The 16094-nt window shown below is 41.3% G+C and overlaps 1 protein-coding gene across 1 annotated transcript in view; it reads left to right on the top strand.

Moving 5' to 3' along the window:
• The window catches only part of LOC117522924 (pro-neuregulin-3, membrane-bound isoform), a 1011312-nt gene that overhangs the window by 923565 nt on the left and 71653 nt on the right, over positions 1–16094 (top strand). Inside the window, exons 5-6 of the mRNA XM_034184344.1 lie at positions 3601–3703; positions 11013–11139. Coding sequence (XP_034040235.1) covers positions 3601–3703; positions 11013–11139 — 230 coding nt within the window. The remainder of the gene's footprint in view (positions 1–3600; positions 3704–11012; positions 11140–16094) is intronic.

Raw genomic sequence — 16094 nt, 5'->3', positions numbered from 1 at the left:
CCATGATGCCCTTGGGCAAGACGCAGTGGCTGCAGAAATGCAGCAGCAAAAGGTTGAAGAGGTTATGATGGTTTTTTGTTTAGTGGCCAATCAAATCCATCCACTGTAAAAGTATGCCTGAGTTGCCACCGTTTCCAAGGCCTGAGCCCCAATGAATAAAAGCTGATTGATCGTCTATCAGTGGATCTGAAGGCAACTATGATTTGCTTGTAGTTAGAAAACATGGCAGAGTCCATTTTTTGGCACTAATGGTGTTGCTTGTGTTGACGTATTCAGGCTCCATTATTACACACAGCGGTGGCGGTGTGTGTGTGTGTGTGTGTGGGGGGGGTTTCCATGCGGTAGAGCTGATGAAGTGATGTGAAAGGCTGCACACGCCGTGAATATGAAGAGCAGCTGCTGCTTGATCATCGCAAATTGATGTTTGTGTTTTGTAAAATGTCTTTCAGGTTGTTATTTAATTTCATTTTATTTACTGCAAGAATAATTATATTTAAACAGGAACAAGGCGAACAAAACAAAAACAAAAAACCCCACTGGGCTGTTTCACTGCAACTGTGTGATTTTTTTTTTTTTAAATGTTGTGAGAAATTAAAAGTAGTGAAGAACTAACCTCCAAACGGTTTAATTCTGAGTTATGGAGCGAACACAGTAATATGTATATGTCACAAACATGAACGAGCTTCAGGGGAGCATTAGTTCATGTTACAGGGTAACATATGTCACATGTCATAGAATCCAATGGACATTGACCTTGTTTGACCTTTACTTTGGAGACCAAGCATTCAGCCCTGTCCAAAAGGTACAGCTTGTACTAGCTATGACTGAATGTCATGGAGTTATGGCATAAAAACAGCACAAATGGTGGCACGGATCAATTTCAGTTTGTACAGGAGTCAAAGGTTTAAGTTAAAAAAAAAAGATGCAAATTACTGGTTGAGCTGACAGGTTTCTAAAAATGAACAGTTTGCACCATCTGTCATGCTTAGTTATCAAGTTATGGGGTAATATATGTCATATATCATAGAATTCAATGGACTTTCAATTTATTTTCCTTTATATAGCACCAAACCACAACAGAGTTGCCTCAAGGTGCTTCACACACCTAAGGTCTAACCTTACCAGCCCCCAGAGCAACAGTGGTAAAGAAAAACTCCCTCTGAGGAAGAATCCTCAAGCAGACCAGACTCAAAGGGGTGACCCTCTGCTTGGGCCATGATACAGACATAAATTACAGAACAATTCACAAAACAAACATACAGGACATTGACCTTGTCTGACCTTTACTTTGGAGGCCAAACATTCAACATGGTCAGAACTATTCCATTTATTAATCTTACTCACTCAGTCAATAATTACGTCCACCAAGGACGCAATAAAATCATTGTCGTTTATTTATTTATGTATTTGTCTGTCTGTTAGCAGGATTACATCAAAACTACTGAGCAGATTTTGACGAACTTTTCGCCACAGATAGATACGAGGTCTGTTAGAAAAGTAACGGACCTTTTTATTTTTTGCAAAAACTATATGGATTTGAATCATGTGTGATTGCATCAGCCAAGCTTGAACCTTCATGCGCATGTGTGAGTTTTTTCACGCCTGTCAGTTGCATCATTCGCCTGTGAGCACGCCTTGTGGGAGGAGTGGTCCAGCCCCCTCGGCGGATTTTCATTGTCAGGAAATTGGCTGATTGACTGCCGCTTTGCTTCATCAAAATTTTTTCAGAAAGTGTGAGAGACAGCCAAGTGGAAACCATTTGGAAAATTCAGATGGCTTTCGGTGAAGATCTTATGGGGATCACACAGATTAAGGACAATTACAACTGGATTAAAGACGGCCCACAGCGGCGGATGGCATGTCGCACACCGAGCGGCGATCGACAGGCTCAAATGACCAGATCATTTCCAAAGTGAACGGTTTGTTGATCCGGGACGTCATCTGATTACCAGAGAAATGGCAAGACAGCTGGACATAGCACTTTTTCGGCACATTCCACTGTTACAGGTGTTTTTTGTCATGAAAAGACGTGCGGAGGAATTCGCGCGTCAGGACGGAGGCGCATGGCACAGAACAAAAAGCGACGCCGTGATGAAGCCTCACAGGACATGTTGTGGCATGTCCAGATCGTCCACAATTTCTCGGATAGTCACACGACTGAAAAGCCACTGAAAGCCATCTGAAAGCCGTCCTGTGAGACCAACATGGAGGTGGTTTCGTCCCACGCCATGAGCGGCTCCGTGGCGAATTTCTCCGCTCCTCTTTCCATTACAACAACACCTGTAACAGTGGAATGTGCCGAAAAAGTGCTATGTCCAGCTGTCTTGCCATTTCTCTGGTAGTCAGACGACGTCCCGGATCAACAAAGCGTTCACTTTGGAAATGATCTGGTCGTTTGAGCCTGTCGATCGCCGCTCGGTGCGCTGCGCACCATCCGCCGCTGTGGGCTGTCTTTAATCCAGTTGTAATTGTCCTTAATCTGTGTGATCCCCATAAGATCTTCACCAAAAGCCATCTGAATTTTCCAAATGGTTTCCACCTGGGGCGGCACGGTGGCTTAGTGGTTAGCACTGTTGCCTCACAGCGAGAAGGTTGTGGGTTCAAATCCATGGCCTTTCTGTGTGGAGTTTGCATGTTCTCACCGTGTTTGCTTGGGTTTCCTCCGGGTGCTCCGGTGTCCTCCCACATCCAAAGACATGCGGGTTAGGTGGACTGGAATCTTTAAATTGTCCTTAGGTGTGCGTGTGGGTGTGTCTGTGTTTGTTTGTCTGTTTGTGGCCCTGCGGCAGACTGGCGTCCTGTCCTGGGTGTACGCCGCCTCACGCCCTATGACTGCTGGGATAGGCTCCAGCCCCCTGCGACCCTTAATTGGACTAAGCGGTAGAAGATGGATGGATGGATGGTTTCCACCTGGCTGTCTCTCACACTTTCTGAAAAAATTTTGATGAAGCAAAGCGGCAGTCGATCAGCCAATTTCCTGACAATGAAAATCCGCCGAGGGGGCTGGACCACTCCTCCCACAAGGCGTGCTCACAGGCGATGACGCAACCGACAGGCGCGAGAAAACACTCACGCATGCGCATGAAGGTTTCAAGTTTGGCTGATGCAATCACACATGATTCAAATCCATATAGTTTTTTCAAAAAATAAAAAGGTCCGTTACTTTTCTAACAGACCTCGTATTAGTCCATGGAAGACTCCACTGAATTTGGGAGGCAATCCGGATTGGCAGACGTCAGAAATCTCAGATTGCTCTTATTTTTATTATGTTTAACCAAAATTGGAGCAGCTTTAATTTTTGACCACTGCATGAACTTAAATTGATCCTTTGTCACCATTTTTGCTGTTTTTACCCCATAACTCCAAAATATCCAGTCATCAATAGTCCAAACTATACCTTTTTGGAGTCTTCATCATATAAATAATATGGTATACTTTTCAATATGACTGGAGCATATTTTTTACCCTTATCTGGCTACAGCTGCCAACATGGGTTAGCCACCATACATTTGTGCAGTTTAGTGATCTTTGGCTCTGCCTCCCACCAGGTGCTTCTGTAGACATTAATGTTGCTCCTCTTCTTCTTTTCTTTCTCTGCAGAGAGCAAAGAGGTGTACAAGACACAGGTGCTGTCAATCACATCCATTGCCATGGCGATCAGCCTCCTGGGGACCCTCTGTGTGGCCCTCTACTGCCGTAACAAGTGAGAGCACCAAAACACACACACAGTAGGATTTTCTGACTTGCTGCCTCTGCATCTGCTGTTGCGTCTGCCGCGCCGCCGTCACACTTGGTTCTGTTCCTCCAGCTGATCAAAGTTGCATTCATGTTTTGACAGCACCTGTGTTGTGTGTTGGGGGGTGTGGCTGGATGTTTTGGTGTTCTTTTCTTTTCTTTGCTCTTCAGGTGGCATGAGAACTGATTTGTCTGTGGAGAAGGTGCTGGCTGAAGAGTCCTCACCCTCATCAACATCATGTGTAGCACCTGTGACTGGTGCTCACATGCAACCTTAAAGACTTTCAGCTGAAGCAGATAATTGGATGGCGTTCTGCATTTAAGGCATGTGTGATTCAAGCAGAACTGCCGGGAACTCGACCTTGTGATGTCCGTTTGTGAGACGCTGAGGACCGCGCCTGGGTTTGACACATCGAGCCCGTGAAGCAAGGAAGGGTGAGGACACTTGCTGTCAGCACACATTAAAGGTGATTAAGTGTTCGACTAATTGTTGATAGTACTTGGTGTTTGTTACGCAGTATACTGGAATTGTGATGAGAATTGTGCAGTTTGCTTCTCACTGCTGTGGCGTGCAGGATAAGTGATCCTCCACTTGTTGTGAGAAGCTGCTCATTTGCATAAAGTTAAAAAATACAGACCTGAATGTGTTGCTGATAGCGTGTGTCTTTTGAAAGATATTGTTGTAACTACTGACTTACCTCACCTCTTCTTTGCTTCACAGAGAGTCAGTTTGTCGTGTCCACCTGGGGGGTGTTTGTCTGGTGGTAGTGGGTCCAGGAACGCCGGGCTTCTATCCTTTTGGGCGCTTAAGAGCATGCCAACATTCACTCCACCAGAAGGACGTTCTTTTAGTTTTGTACACATTATTATGCACAGGTGAAAAATAAATTGTTTCTGTTGTTGGAACCGCTTTCTGGTTATTTTTAGCGCTGGGTTCTGTCTGACGCAGGTCCGCTCCTCAACTCACGTCGACACATAACAACCTGCACAGCATCAAAAGTTCAAATTTACAGATGCTTGTGAGTCTGTCAGTGTTTATTCCAGCAAAACTCATCTGCTTTGACAAATAAAAGTGTGCATGAAGCCTTCACTACAGAAATCTGTAGCTATAAGCTACACAAGATCATCTCATATCCTCCAACTCGTACAGACAGAGGAATACGGCAGCATGAAGACAATTTCTGTCTCTCCCATTTACCACTGGGTGGACTGAGACAATACAAATGAAGGGCCTGATTCATTAAAGGTTTGCATGTGAAAAAATGTGCACAAACACCCGTACGCAACAAGGATTCTTCTTCTCTCATTTGCTCCTGTTAGGCGGCGCCACAGCAGATCAGTTGTTTCCATCTCAGCCTGTCCGCTGTAGCTTCCTCTGTCTCACCAACCACCTGCATGTCCTCCCTCAGCACATCCATAAACCTCCTCTTTGACCTCTCTCTTCTCCTCCTGCCTGTTGGCTCCATCCTCATCATCCTTCTCCCTATATACCCGGGGATCCTCCTCTGCACATGTCCAAATCATCTCAAGCTCACCCCTCTGACTTTGTCTCCAAACTGTCCCACCTGTGCTGTCCCTTTGATATGTTAGTTATGATTCCTGTCTATCCTTCTCAATCCCAAAGAAAACTGCAACATCTTCAGCTCTGCCTCCTGTCTTTTTGTTAGTGCCTTTCACACACATGCACTCAGTCTTCCTCCTACTGACTTTCATTCCCCTTCTCTCCAGAGCGTATCTCCACCTCTCCAGGGTAAACTCAACCTGCTCTCTACTCTCACTACAGATCACATTGTCATCATAGTCCATGGAGACTCCTGTCTGATCTCCTCTGTCAACACGTCCGTCACCATTGGAAAATGAAAAGTCTCAGATCTGATCCTTGGTGTATCTGTCCTTGTACATGTCCTGTACTACCCTCACATACTTTTCTACCACTCCAGACTTCCTCAAACAATACAACACCTCTTCTCTTTGTACCCTGTCATAAACTTTCTCTAAATCCTCAAACACTCAGTGTTTGCCATTCTGGTTTGCTCCGCTCTGTACTTCTCTATCAGTATTCTCAGAGCAAACATTGCATCTGTAGTGCTCTTTCTCAGCATGAAACCATATTGCTGCTCACAGATCTTCACCTGTTTTCTAAGCCTAGCTTCTACTACTCTTTCCCACAACTTCATGCTGTGACTGATCAACTTTTTCCCTCTGTAGTTATTGCAGCTCTGCACATCACCCTCGTTCTTAAAATTAGGAACCAGCACACTTTATCTCCACTCCTCAGGCATCCACTCACTTTCCAAGGTTTTATTAAACAATCTGGTTAGAAACTCTACTGCTGTCTCTCCTTTCCATCCCTCCACTGGAATGTCATGTTGATTGATTGCCTTTCCACTCTTCATCCTCCTCATAGCTGTCCTCACTTCTTCCTTACTAATCTCTTGTACTTCCTGATTTGCTCTCTCCACGTCATCCAGCCTTTTCTCTCTCTCATTCTCTTCATTCATCACTTCCTCAAAATACTCCCTCCACCTTCTCAAACTCTCCTCGCTTGTCAGCACATTAACCATCTGCATCCTTTACCACCCTAACCTGCTACAGATCCTTTCCAGCTCTGTCCCTTTGTCTGGCCAATCGGTACAAGTCTTTTTCTCCTTCTTTCGTGTTTAACTTCATGCACAGCTCGCTGTGGGCCTTTTGCTTGGTTCCCACCAGCCTCTTTGTTCTTATGCCTTTCTGCACATCTTCATTCCAGTGTTGTTTAGAGACCTTCGGTGGTACCAATTTGGTCAAAATTGGCTTTGGGTTGATGGACTGAAGTCTGATCCTGAATCGTGAGCACTGATTCCTGCTTTAAACAGAGTTTTGATGAATTTTGTGCAGAATCCTCCAACTTGTTCAGCCAACAGTCTGCTGTCAAACATGACAAACAAAACAAGATATCTTATTTACAGTGTCATCTTGAAGAAAGTTTAATTCACTGTTTTATTCACTGATGAACAGCGGGTGATAGCGTACATAATGTTACGCGCTGCTCTTCGCTCTGACTGACACTTTGTAGACAAAACAAAAAACGTTTTTTTAACACAAAAAAAGATTATTTTTATCATCACGTGTGTAATCATAAAACACAAAGAACGAGTGTCAGACTGTTCCCTCATTTCTCAGTGGGATTGCTTTTTTTTTCCAGCTGTGCACAAATATGACACATTTCCGTGAATGCGCTGACAGCTAAATTAGCCGCAGTGACGTGTAATCTCGTTCCAGTGCCAACTTTTTTCCCCCTGAACACAAAGTTACACTAATGATTGCTTTCAGTCTGTCAAACCTCTTTTCACAACAGTATTTACAGACAGTGTACCACCACTTTGAGTATAAACAAATATGCAGATGATTCAGCAGGTTGATGGAGGCATCAAACATCTGGACTAAAATCCCAGACCAGGTTTTTGCATCAGTTTGTAAATCTCATCATGTGCGCATGCATATACATGGCCTATTATGACCCAAAGGTCAGCCGGTGTGACTATTCCTCTGCATAATTCTGCAGCACGCATTAATTCTCACATGATTGGCCTACATTGGTTGCCGTGTTTGCCGGCGCCGCGTCGTTCGCCTGCAGAGATTCTCAAACATCTGATATGAAACCGCAGCCTGTCATTCAGAGTATATGGAGCGTGAAGCATGCTGTGATAGATGGCTCTGCAATTCCATAGGCTTCCCTCAGTAATATAATGATGTGAGTGAGTGAGCAGCCTGACAACAAGATAATCGGATCATGGCGTGATGGACAGGAGCTTTCAGTGAATCCTTAATTGAGTCGGAGCACCAGCTTGTTCACTGGAGAAGATGCATGCAGATACAGCAAAGTGTTCATGCAAATGTAAGCGACCGGGAGAGAGATAAAGTCACAGAGTTACCGTGTCGAGGGCTGGGACACGAGCGCCTTCCGTGTCGTTTTGGTCTCTCCAGCATCACGCTGGCTTTGAAATTGCATTTGATGAGTGAGTGAGTGAGTGAGTGAGTGAGTGAGTGAGTGAGTGAGTGAGTGAGTGAGTGAGTCTATCCCGGACAGGTTAAGAATTCAAATTCAATACATATCATCATCATCATGTTACTCAGCAAATTAAAAGAGGCTGTCTGAGGATGAACTGATTAGTTTGGGGTGAACTGTGATCAATCTCAAAAGCAACTTGGTTTTATCTGTTTAATATCCCATTGACATGTCTGCCACCTGCTGGATCGTTAGTGAATTCCTGATGGGTTCTAAAAAAAACACAAACAGCTGTAGTATTTGACTGTACGTGCATGCTGTTTGCACGTTGTCTGCTCGTAGGTGAACTTCACCCTTTCACGTCAGTGTTGGCTAACGAGTTAAGCTAGCAGTTGCCGGTAGAAACATGATGCGCAGTGCATGAGATGAAATATGTAACAGAAATGGTAAGTAAAACTGGAATCAAAGAATTTATATAACATGTGGTTGTGAATTAAACTAAATTTTTTCATCTCTACTGCAGATTACTTACTTTTGGCTAACTCGACACTGATATGAAACATTTGAAAACCTTTCAAACGCCTGTGTTTCAAACACTGCTGTGGAGTCTGTGTGAACATTAAGACATTTTGCTATGCTGTCCCCTGCTGTACAGTGACACCTTCTGGCCGGTTCAGGAATATGCATCCGTATCAAATTATGAATTTGACAAATATTACTGTTTATATATATAGATATATAGATATATATATAATATTTAACTTAACATTTTGTAAATGTCTAGTTAATTGTTTTCTTGAATGTTTAGGTAAATATATTGGCAAATTTGTAAACAGAAATTTAAATGTTAGCTAAATATTTCTATTTTGTTGATGTTTACATTTTTAGAAAACATTTAATATGTATTTAGTTGCATGTTTTGCTAAAAATGCAATAAATATTTTGTAGTCACAATAGCTTTACTGTGAAATATTTTAATACAAGAGATCAGAGTCTTGAAGTTAAATGTCATTTGTAATAACAGTTGATAAATGAATTTTGTTAATTTTGGAAAAAACAAACTGTCAATCTGAAGATGTTAACCAGCGCACCGTACACCAGCGGTACCAGCTGCTGCGCACCTGTATGATTATGTGAGCAGAGACACACAGAACCGATCCCACTACCTTTGTGGGATTCAGACTCTTTGTAATGTTGCACTTAGATTATTTTTTCAGCCTGCTTGCAGCGACTACTCAATACGCTGGAACGCTTAATTCAAACACAGCAAAGGCAAGTTCCAGCAAACAATCTGTGAGTAAACACAAAGAGACGGATGTTTGTCGAGTTCGCAGCGAATGCATCCGTGTCTATGAAGGAAGGATAAGAGCGTTTTTACACTTAAACTTCAAATAAACACCCAGACTGTGCCGATGCTTTGGAGAAGATAATGGACCCTTCATGTTAAGTAATGCTTTTAGAAAAGCAGCGTGCACCGAAATGTCGTTGCCTTCACCAAAGGAAATATAATTAAAGTGCCACAGAGGCTGAAAGGCTGGAAGCTCAGCGTCAGGCTGTGTGTAAACACTTCATTACATCGCTGTCAGCGCAGGCGACTTCCTGATAATGAGTGTATCTGCTGTCAATGTTCCAGCTTTTGGTGTGTTTTCTTCCAGGTTGCCATCATCATCACATGGGAGGGGCATGTATCCCACGTGGGGATGAGTCTGGCGTGCTTCTGTCGGATTCATGATAAAAATATTTCAGCCAGTTAGTTCACAGTCAGTGTCACCAGGGGTCCATCCATAAATTTTTGGTTGGGGGGTGGGGTGGGGGGGGGGGGGGGGGGGTTGGAGTTGGAGTCTGAGTCTGAGTCATCGCAGTTGGGTAATCCGCTCATTCATGGAATGAGTGAGCAACTCTTTCAGTTGTCAACACTAGCATTAAAAAAGTAAAAACTGCAAAATTAAATATTAATTTTTATTGGAAAACATATCTTTTATAACTCTGCACACAGCAATAGTGTACAGTGTGATATTGTGAGTTTTTCAACTGCTAACAATGAGTTAAGTCAACAGACAGGCACTTTTTTTTATCAAAAATAACAATAATAAAAAATACGTAGAATCATCAACTGTTGGTGGACAAGCTAACAACAGCATAATCACCAGGGAATTTTTGACAGATTGTCCAGGAATCTGCAAAAACACTTTAATCTATAAAGGTATCATGCAGATCATTACCATGGACAGATGATACAGTGTGAAAATTATTTCATATTTTTGGAACACGGTGAGTTATGTTCTTCAGAAGATAATAACTAAGAGATTATAGCAAATGTTAGGTTATGAAATTTAAAAAATGTTCTTGTTTTATTTTTTTCTTTATCTTTCTTTTGTTTTACTTTTTACTTTATTTATTTTCTTGATATTTTTGCATCCTTTCTTTTTTGGGTGGGGGAGGAGGGCTGGTTTGGGGACTCTTTTTAGTAAGTCACAAATTGGATCATTTTTCCAGGTGCTTATAGTTTGTTACTTTGTTTGTTTGTTTGTTTGTTTTGGGGGGGGGTCATTTTAAAAATAACTTAATGAGTAATGAAATTACAGACCTTTTGTCTATGTTCCTGAATGAAAACCAGGCATCCACTGTTTGACAGAATATTTTAAAAGAAAATACTTAGTTGTATTTGGAGTATTAATGGTATCAATTAATTGAAAAGCAATAACCTAATTTTCGAGGGGACATTTTCTTGAATTTTTAAGTGACCAATCAACCACATTTACTCAATAACATCATGAGAATCATCATGAGAAATTTGGTGCTTTTACCAACAAATGCACAATTTTGCTGTAAAAGTTATGTTATCTGCTCCACAACCAGGGTCAAGTGGTCCGAAAGGATCATTTAATTTGAGCAGTAACCAGTTCTTTCACGCAAAACTGGTGATGTTAATATAAAGCTGAGAACTTCCAGGTTTATCGCTGGATTCCATTGCTGTAAACACAGTGACTGTTTCTTTATCATCTCTCATACTGGCGCCACCATCTGGTGATTGGTTGGAATTGCAACTGTTTGAAATTAATTGCTAGTTGAAAACTGGTTGTTTTGAACAGAACTAAGGAGGATGGTTCCAGAAGGTTTTAGATTTACTCAAACCCGGTGTTCACGCATCACGTCTGGATGACTCAATCGGCGTATTTAGTGTTTGTTCACGATGAAAACCTGCAGAATTGGTGCATGTGGCATTCAACATTTTGAAAATAAATTACACTTATATTTTATAAATTGCTGTCTTCTTCCTGTCCTGTAGGAGGCGCAGAGAGAAGCTTCAGGCCCACCTGAAGGAGAGTCGTAGTTTGAAAAACTACACCGCTAATTCCCAGAATTCACTCAACTCCAATTCGAGAAACCTCAACATCAACCTGCAGATGCACGAGGTCTGTGCAGATGATCGTTATTCTTTCTGAAGTCTGTGTGTGAGTGTGTGTGTGCGTGTTGGTCAATAACTCAGAAACGGCTTGACGGATTTCCTTCAAACATGGTGGGAATCGTAATCTTACTCGGGTAATTACCGATAAATAATTAGATTTTAGTGTGACTTAGTCAAAGGTCAAGAAAAATATTTATGTATATTTTTGTTTATCTTAAATTCCAAGAAGCCTGTTTTTTATCAATCTTGGAGGAAATATTACATGGACACATATCTAGAGGTCATTAGATTTGGGTGGAGTTTGGTCAAAGATCAAGGAAAAGATGGTCTGAAAACTTATTTTTGTAAATTTAAATGACCAAAAAACCTTGATGAATGGCCTAAAGCATATATTCAACAGCAACATATTTGCGATTGATTGGTATGAATGACTCACACATAGTCAAAAACACCACTGCAGACAGATGTGTATGTATGTGTTCACTTATATCTTCGTGTGTGGATGACACAGGGTGTGTATCAGCCCTCCGACACTGTTCACCTCCACCAAGGAGGTTGTGTTTTCGGTCACGTTTGTTTGTTTGTCTGTCTGTCAGCAGGATAACTCAAAACGTTTTGAACGGATTTTGATGAAATTTTATGGAGTGGTTGGAAATGACAAGAGGAACAAGTGATTAAATTTTAGTGGTGATCCGGATCACGATCCAGATCCCGATGCTAACGCGTTAGCATGTCTATGGCTTTTTCACTGTTAAAAGTTAGCATTAAGCAGTTGCAGCTGTTATCACGTTCGGGTGCATTTGTTTTCAAATTGAAATATTAAGTTTATTTTTGTTCAAATTTTGTGGAGTGGTTGGAAATGACAAGAGGAACAAGTGATTAAATTTTAGTGGTGATCCCAGTACTAACGCATTAGCATGTCTATGGCATTTTCAATGTTAAAAGTTAGCATTAAGCAGTTGCAGCTGTCATCACGTTCGGGTGCATTTGTTTTCAAATTGTAATATTTCTTAAATTTATTTTTGTTTATATATTAATAATCTAATGATTATTATATACAATTTTAGAGAAAGAGACAAAAAGAAATAGATCACTGTGCCAAGGAGGGAATCTCTTTAGGGTCAGTGACCCTATGGCCTTGTTTAGAGAAGTGTTTCATAAATGTTAAAAAATTCATATATTTGCAGTTTAGTTGAATAATAAATTGAATTTTGTCTCTTATTTGTTTTTGTCTATAAGCACATGCAATATCAATATCAGTGCTCAGATGACAGTAGCTTCTGGGAAAGGTGCAAGTTGCAATAAACTGTGATGCCAAGCGCTAAGGATACATGCTATCCAGTCACAGCAGATGAAACTTTTTTTTACTTTTTTTTTAAATGGAATATAAAAGACACTGCACAAAAAATACCTAAAGTATATAAAAGCATTTAAGATGCAGATAAACAATTATCTATAGATATATGAAGTATGTTTGTGCAGTGTGATGGTTTAGATCAGTGGTCTTTGGACACCACAGGCTTAGATGGTTTAGTGTCTGACATTTTCTACTGCAAATTTTCAGAGCAAACTGAAACAGTAGGTAACGATATTCTGGGTATGAGGATGTATGAAACAACAATCCATTACCTGGTGGAAATCTGACCTTTGGCCCCAATGACCAGACCTTCATCTGTAGGATTGTCCTTTGGCTGACCTTGCCAGGGTCATTCCAGAGTCCACTTACATGTGTGTGCCATGTTTGGTCCATCAATCAAATCAGTTTCTTTGACCTTGACCCCCATGACCTTGCACATTGCCAAAATGAACCCTTTAAGGGCAATATCGACAAGAGGACCTGGGAGGAGCAGACCAACAAACAGACAGACATGTTTTCACTTTTAGTACATCTGTTCTCAGTTGGGCAGTTACAGGACCCACCTACAGGTGTATCAAGTTTGGTGGAAATTGGACTGAAAAAGAAGATCTTTACCTTTGTCAAAACAAACCTTTGAATGACAAAATCCACAAAAGAACAGACAGATAGACGTCTGGTGGAGCTTATGTCTGGATTCTATAGTCTGAAGTTGATGAGCGTCAAGACTCCCCTTGGACAAGTCGCCAGTCCAGCACAGGTTACTTCCCCAGCTGAGACCACTACCCAGACCCAGCTGGGTGAAGTGAGATGATGAAGATTGAATGTCTTGTCCAAGGACTCAGGCACATAGCATGAGCGAGATTCGAACCCAGGTCTACATATTTGCAGGCCAGCTCCTTATCCGCTCAACAACCTGCTGTGCAATTTACACTCCAGGGTTTCCCCCGGAGCGCTCTACTCTAAGACCAGTCGGCTGTGCTCAGATTTGAATGCAGATTCAGAAGAACACAATTTTAAAGGCTGTATTTTGTGTCTTGTTTTTCTAATTGCTCTATTAGCGCCGCCTCATGAATTACTGATTATTGTTTACTGACTCAATACAAAAGTATTGTTCAGAAATTGAGGCTGATATTTGGTGTTTAAATGCTGCTTTCAAATTTTGCTTTATTTAATTCCCCAGGAGCCTTTGGGGGAATTATGCAAATATATTCTGTCTGTTTGTTTTGTGCCTACGCGTACAGATTCATATTGATTTCCACCTACAGGCAATCAATTACCAAAATTTAAAAATATTGAGCAACAAGTGCGGGGTCATTTTTTATTTTTATTTTTTATTATTATTTTTCCTGAGAAGATAAGAAACCTGAACCTGATTATGATCAAATGTGCTTTCTTCATTTTCTTTCTCCTTCACTGACACATTTCTCAACATTATTTGCCATTAAATCTTGTTAGATTTGACTGTTTTTAATCCAAGTGTTTAGTTCAGTTTTATTCATAAAGCGCAAAATCTCATCACAGCTTTGCAGATTTTATATTGTACAGAATGTACAGAACTCTCTGTTCATTTCAAAATAAAGTGTGTACCACCTACTGGTGGGAGGTTTAAAACAAAACAAAATTTGACTCCTTTAGGATGAGTACAACTCCAGTGATTGACATCCAGAAATAGAGTATCGGTCCTACAAATGCAATATGAAGAGAGACTTTTCATGGAGATCAGAAGATCCTCCTGAAGGAACTAAGGGTTAAAGTCCAAATATGGGGTGTCAGTATGTCCGGGATAAAAACTCAATCAATCAATCAATTTTATTTATATAGCGCCAAATCACAACAAACAGTTGCCCCAAGGCGCTTTATATTGTAAGGCAAGGCCATACAATAATTACGTAAAAACCCCAATGGTCAAAACGACCCCCTGTGAGCAAGCACTTGGCGACAGTGGAAAGGAAAAACTCCCTTTTAACAGGAAGAAACCTCCAGCAGAACCAGGCTCAGGGAGGGGCAGTCTTCTGCTAGGACTGGTTGGGGCTGAGGGAGAGAACCAGGAAAAAGACATGTGGAGGGGAGCAGAGATCAATCACTAATGATTAAATGCAGAGTGGTGCATACAGAGCAAAAAGAGAAAGAAACACTCAGTGCATCATGGGAACCCCCCAGCAGTCTAAGTCTATAGCAGCATAACTAAGGGATGGTTCAGGGTCACCTGATCCAGCCCTAACTATAAGCTTTTTCAAAAGAAAGTTTTAAGCCTAATCTTAAAAGTAGAGAGGGTGTCTGTCTCCCTGATCCGAATTGGGAGCTGGTTCCACAGGAGAGGAGCCTGAAAGCTGAAGGCTCTGCCTCCCATTCTACTCTTACAAACCCTAGGAACTACAAGTAAGCCTGCAGTCTGAGAGCGAAGCGCTCTATTGGGGTGATATGGTACTATGAGGTCCCTAAGATAAGAAGGGACCTGATTATTCAAAACTTTATAAGTAAGAAGAAGAATTTTAAATTCTATTCTAGAATTAACAGGAAGCCAATGAAGAGAGGCCAATATGGGTGAGATATGCTCTCTCCTTCTAGTCCCCGTCAGTACTCTAGCTGCAGCATTTTGAATTAACTGAAGGCTTTTCAGGGAACTTTTAGGACAACCTGATAATAATGAATTACAATAGTCCAGCCTAGAGGAAATAAATGCATGAATTAGCTTTTCAGCATCACTCTGAGACAAGACCTTTCTAATTTTAGAGATATTGCGTAAATGCAAAAAAGCAGTCCTACATATTTTTTTAATATGCGCTTTGAATGACATATCCTGATCAAAAATGACTCCAAGATTTCTCACAGTATTACTAGAGGTCAGGGTAATGCCATCCAGAGTAAGGATCTGGTTAGACACCATGTTTCTAAGATTTGTGGGGCCAAGTACAATAACTTCAGTTTTATCTGAGTTTAAAAGCAGGAAATTAGAGGTCATCCATGTCTTTATGTCTGTAAGACAATCCTGCAGTTTAGCTAATTGGTGTGTGTCCTCTGGCTTCATGGATAGATAAAGCTGGGTATCATCTGCGTAACAATGAAAATTTAAGCAATGCCGTCTAATAATACTGCCTAAGGGAAGCATGTATAAAGTGAATAAAATTGGTCCTAGCACAGAACCTTGTGGAACTCCATAATTAACCTTAGTCTGTGAAGAAGATTCCCCATTTACATGAACAAATTGTAATCTATTAGATAAATATGATTCAAACCACCGCAGCGCAGTGCCTTTAATACCTATGGCATGCTCTAATCTCTGTAATAAAATTTTATGGTCAACAGTATCAAAAGCAGCACTGAGGTCTAACAGAACAAGCACAGAGATGAGTCCACTGTCTGAGGCCATAAGAAGATCATTTGTAACCTTCACTAATGCTGTTTCTGTACTATGATGAAACTGAGTGAAACTCACGTTGAGTGAATCATTTTCACTTCATCCTGAGTCAACAGTTCAAAGTTGTACTTCATGTAAGTTCTCCAGTTGCAGCCACAGAAGCCTACAACTCCTTCAGGGTATCCTAGGAGTCTTGGTGGCTTCCCTCAAAGATTTCCTTCTTGCACAGTCACTCAGTTTTTGTATC

Source organism: Thalassophryne amazonica, chromosome 13 (genome assembly GCF_902500255.1).
Source record: "Thalassophryne amazonica chromosome 13, fThaAma1.1, whole genome shotgun sequence".
NCBI lineage: Eukaryota > Metazoa > Chordata > Actinopteri > Batrachoidiformes > Batrachoididae > Thalassophryne > Thalassophryne amazonica.
Note: the sequence above shows the minus strand (reverse complement) of the source record. Positions and strands in the feature narration are given on the sequence as shown.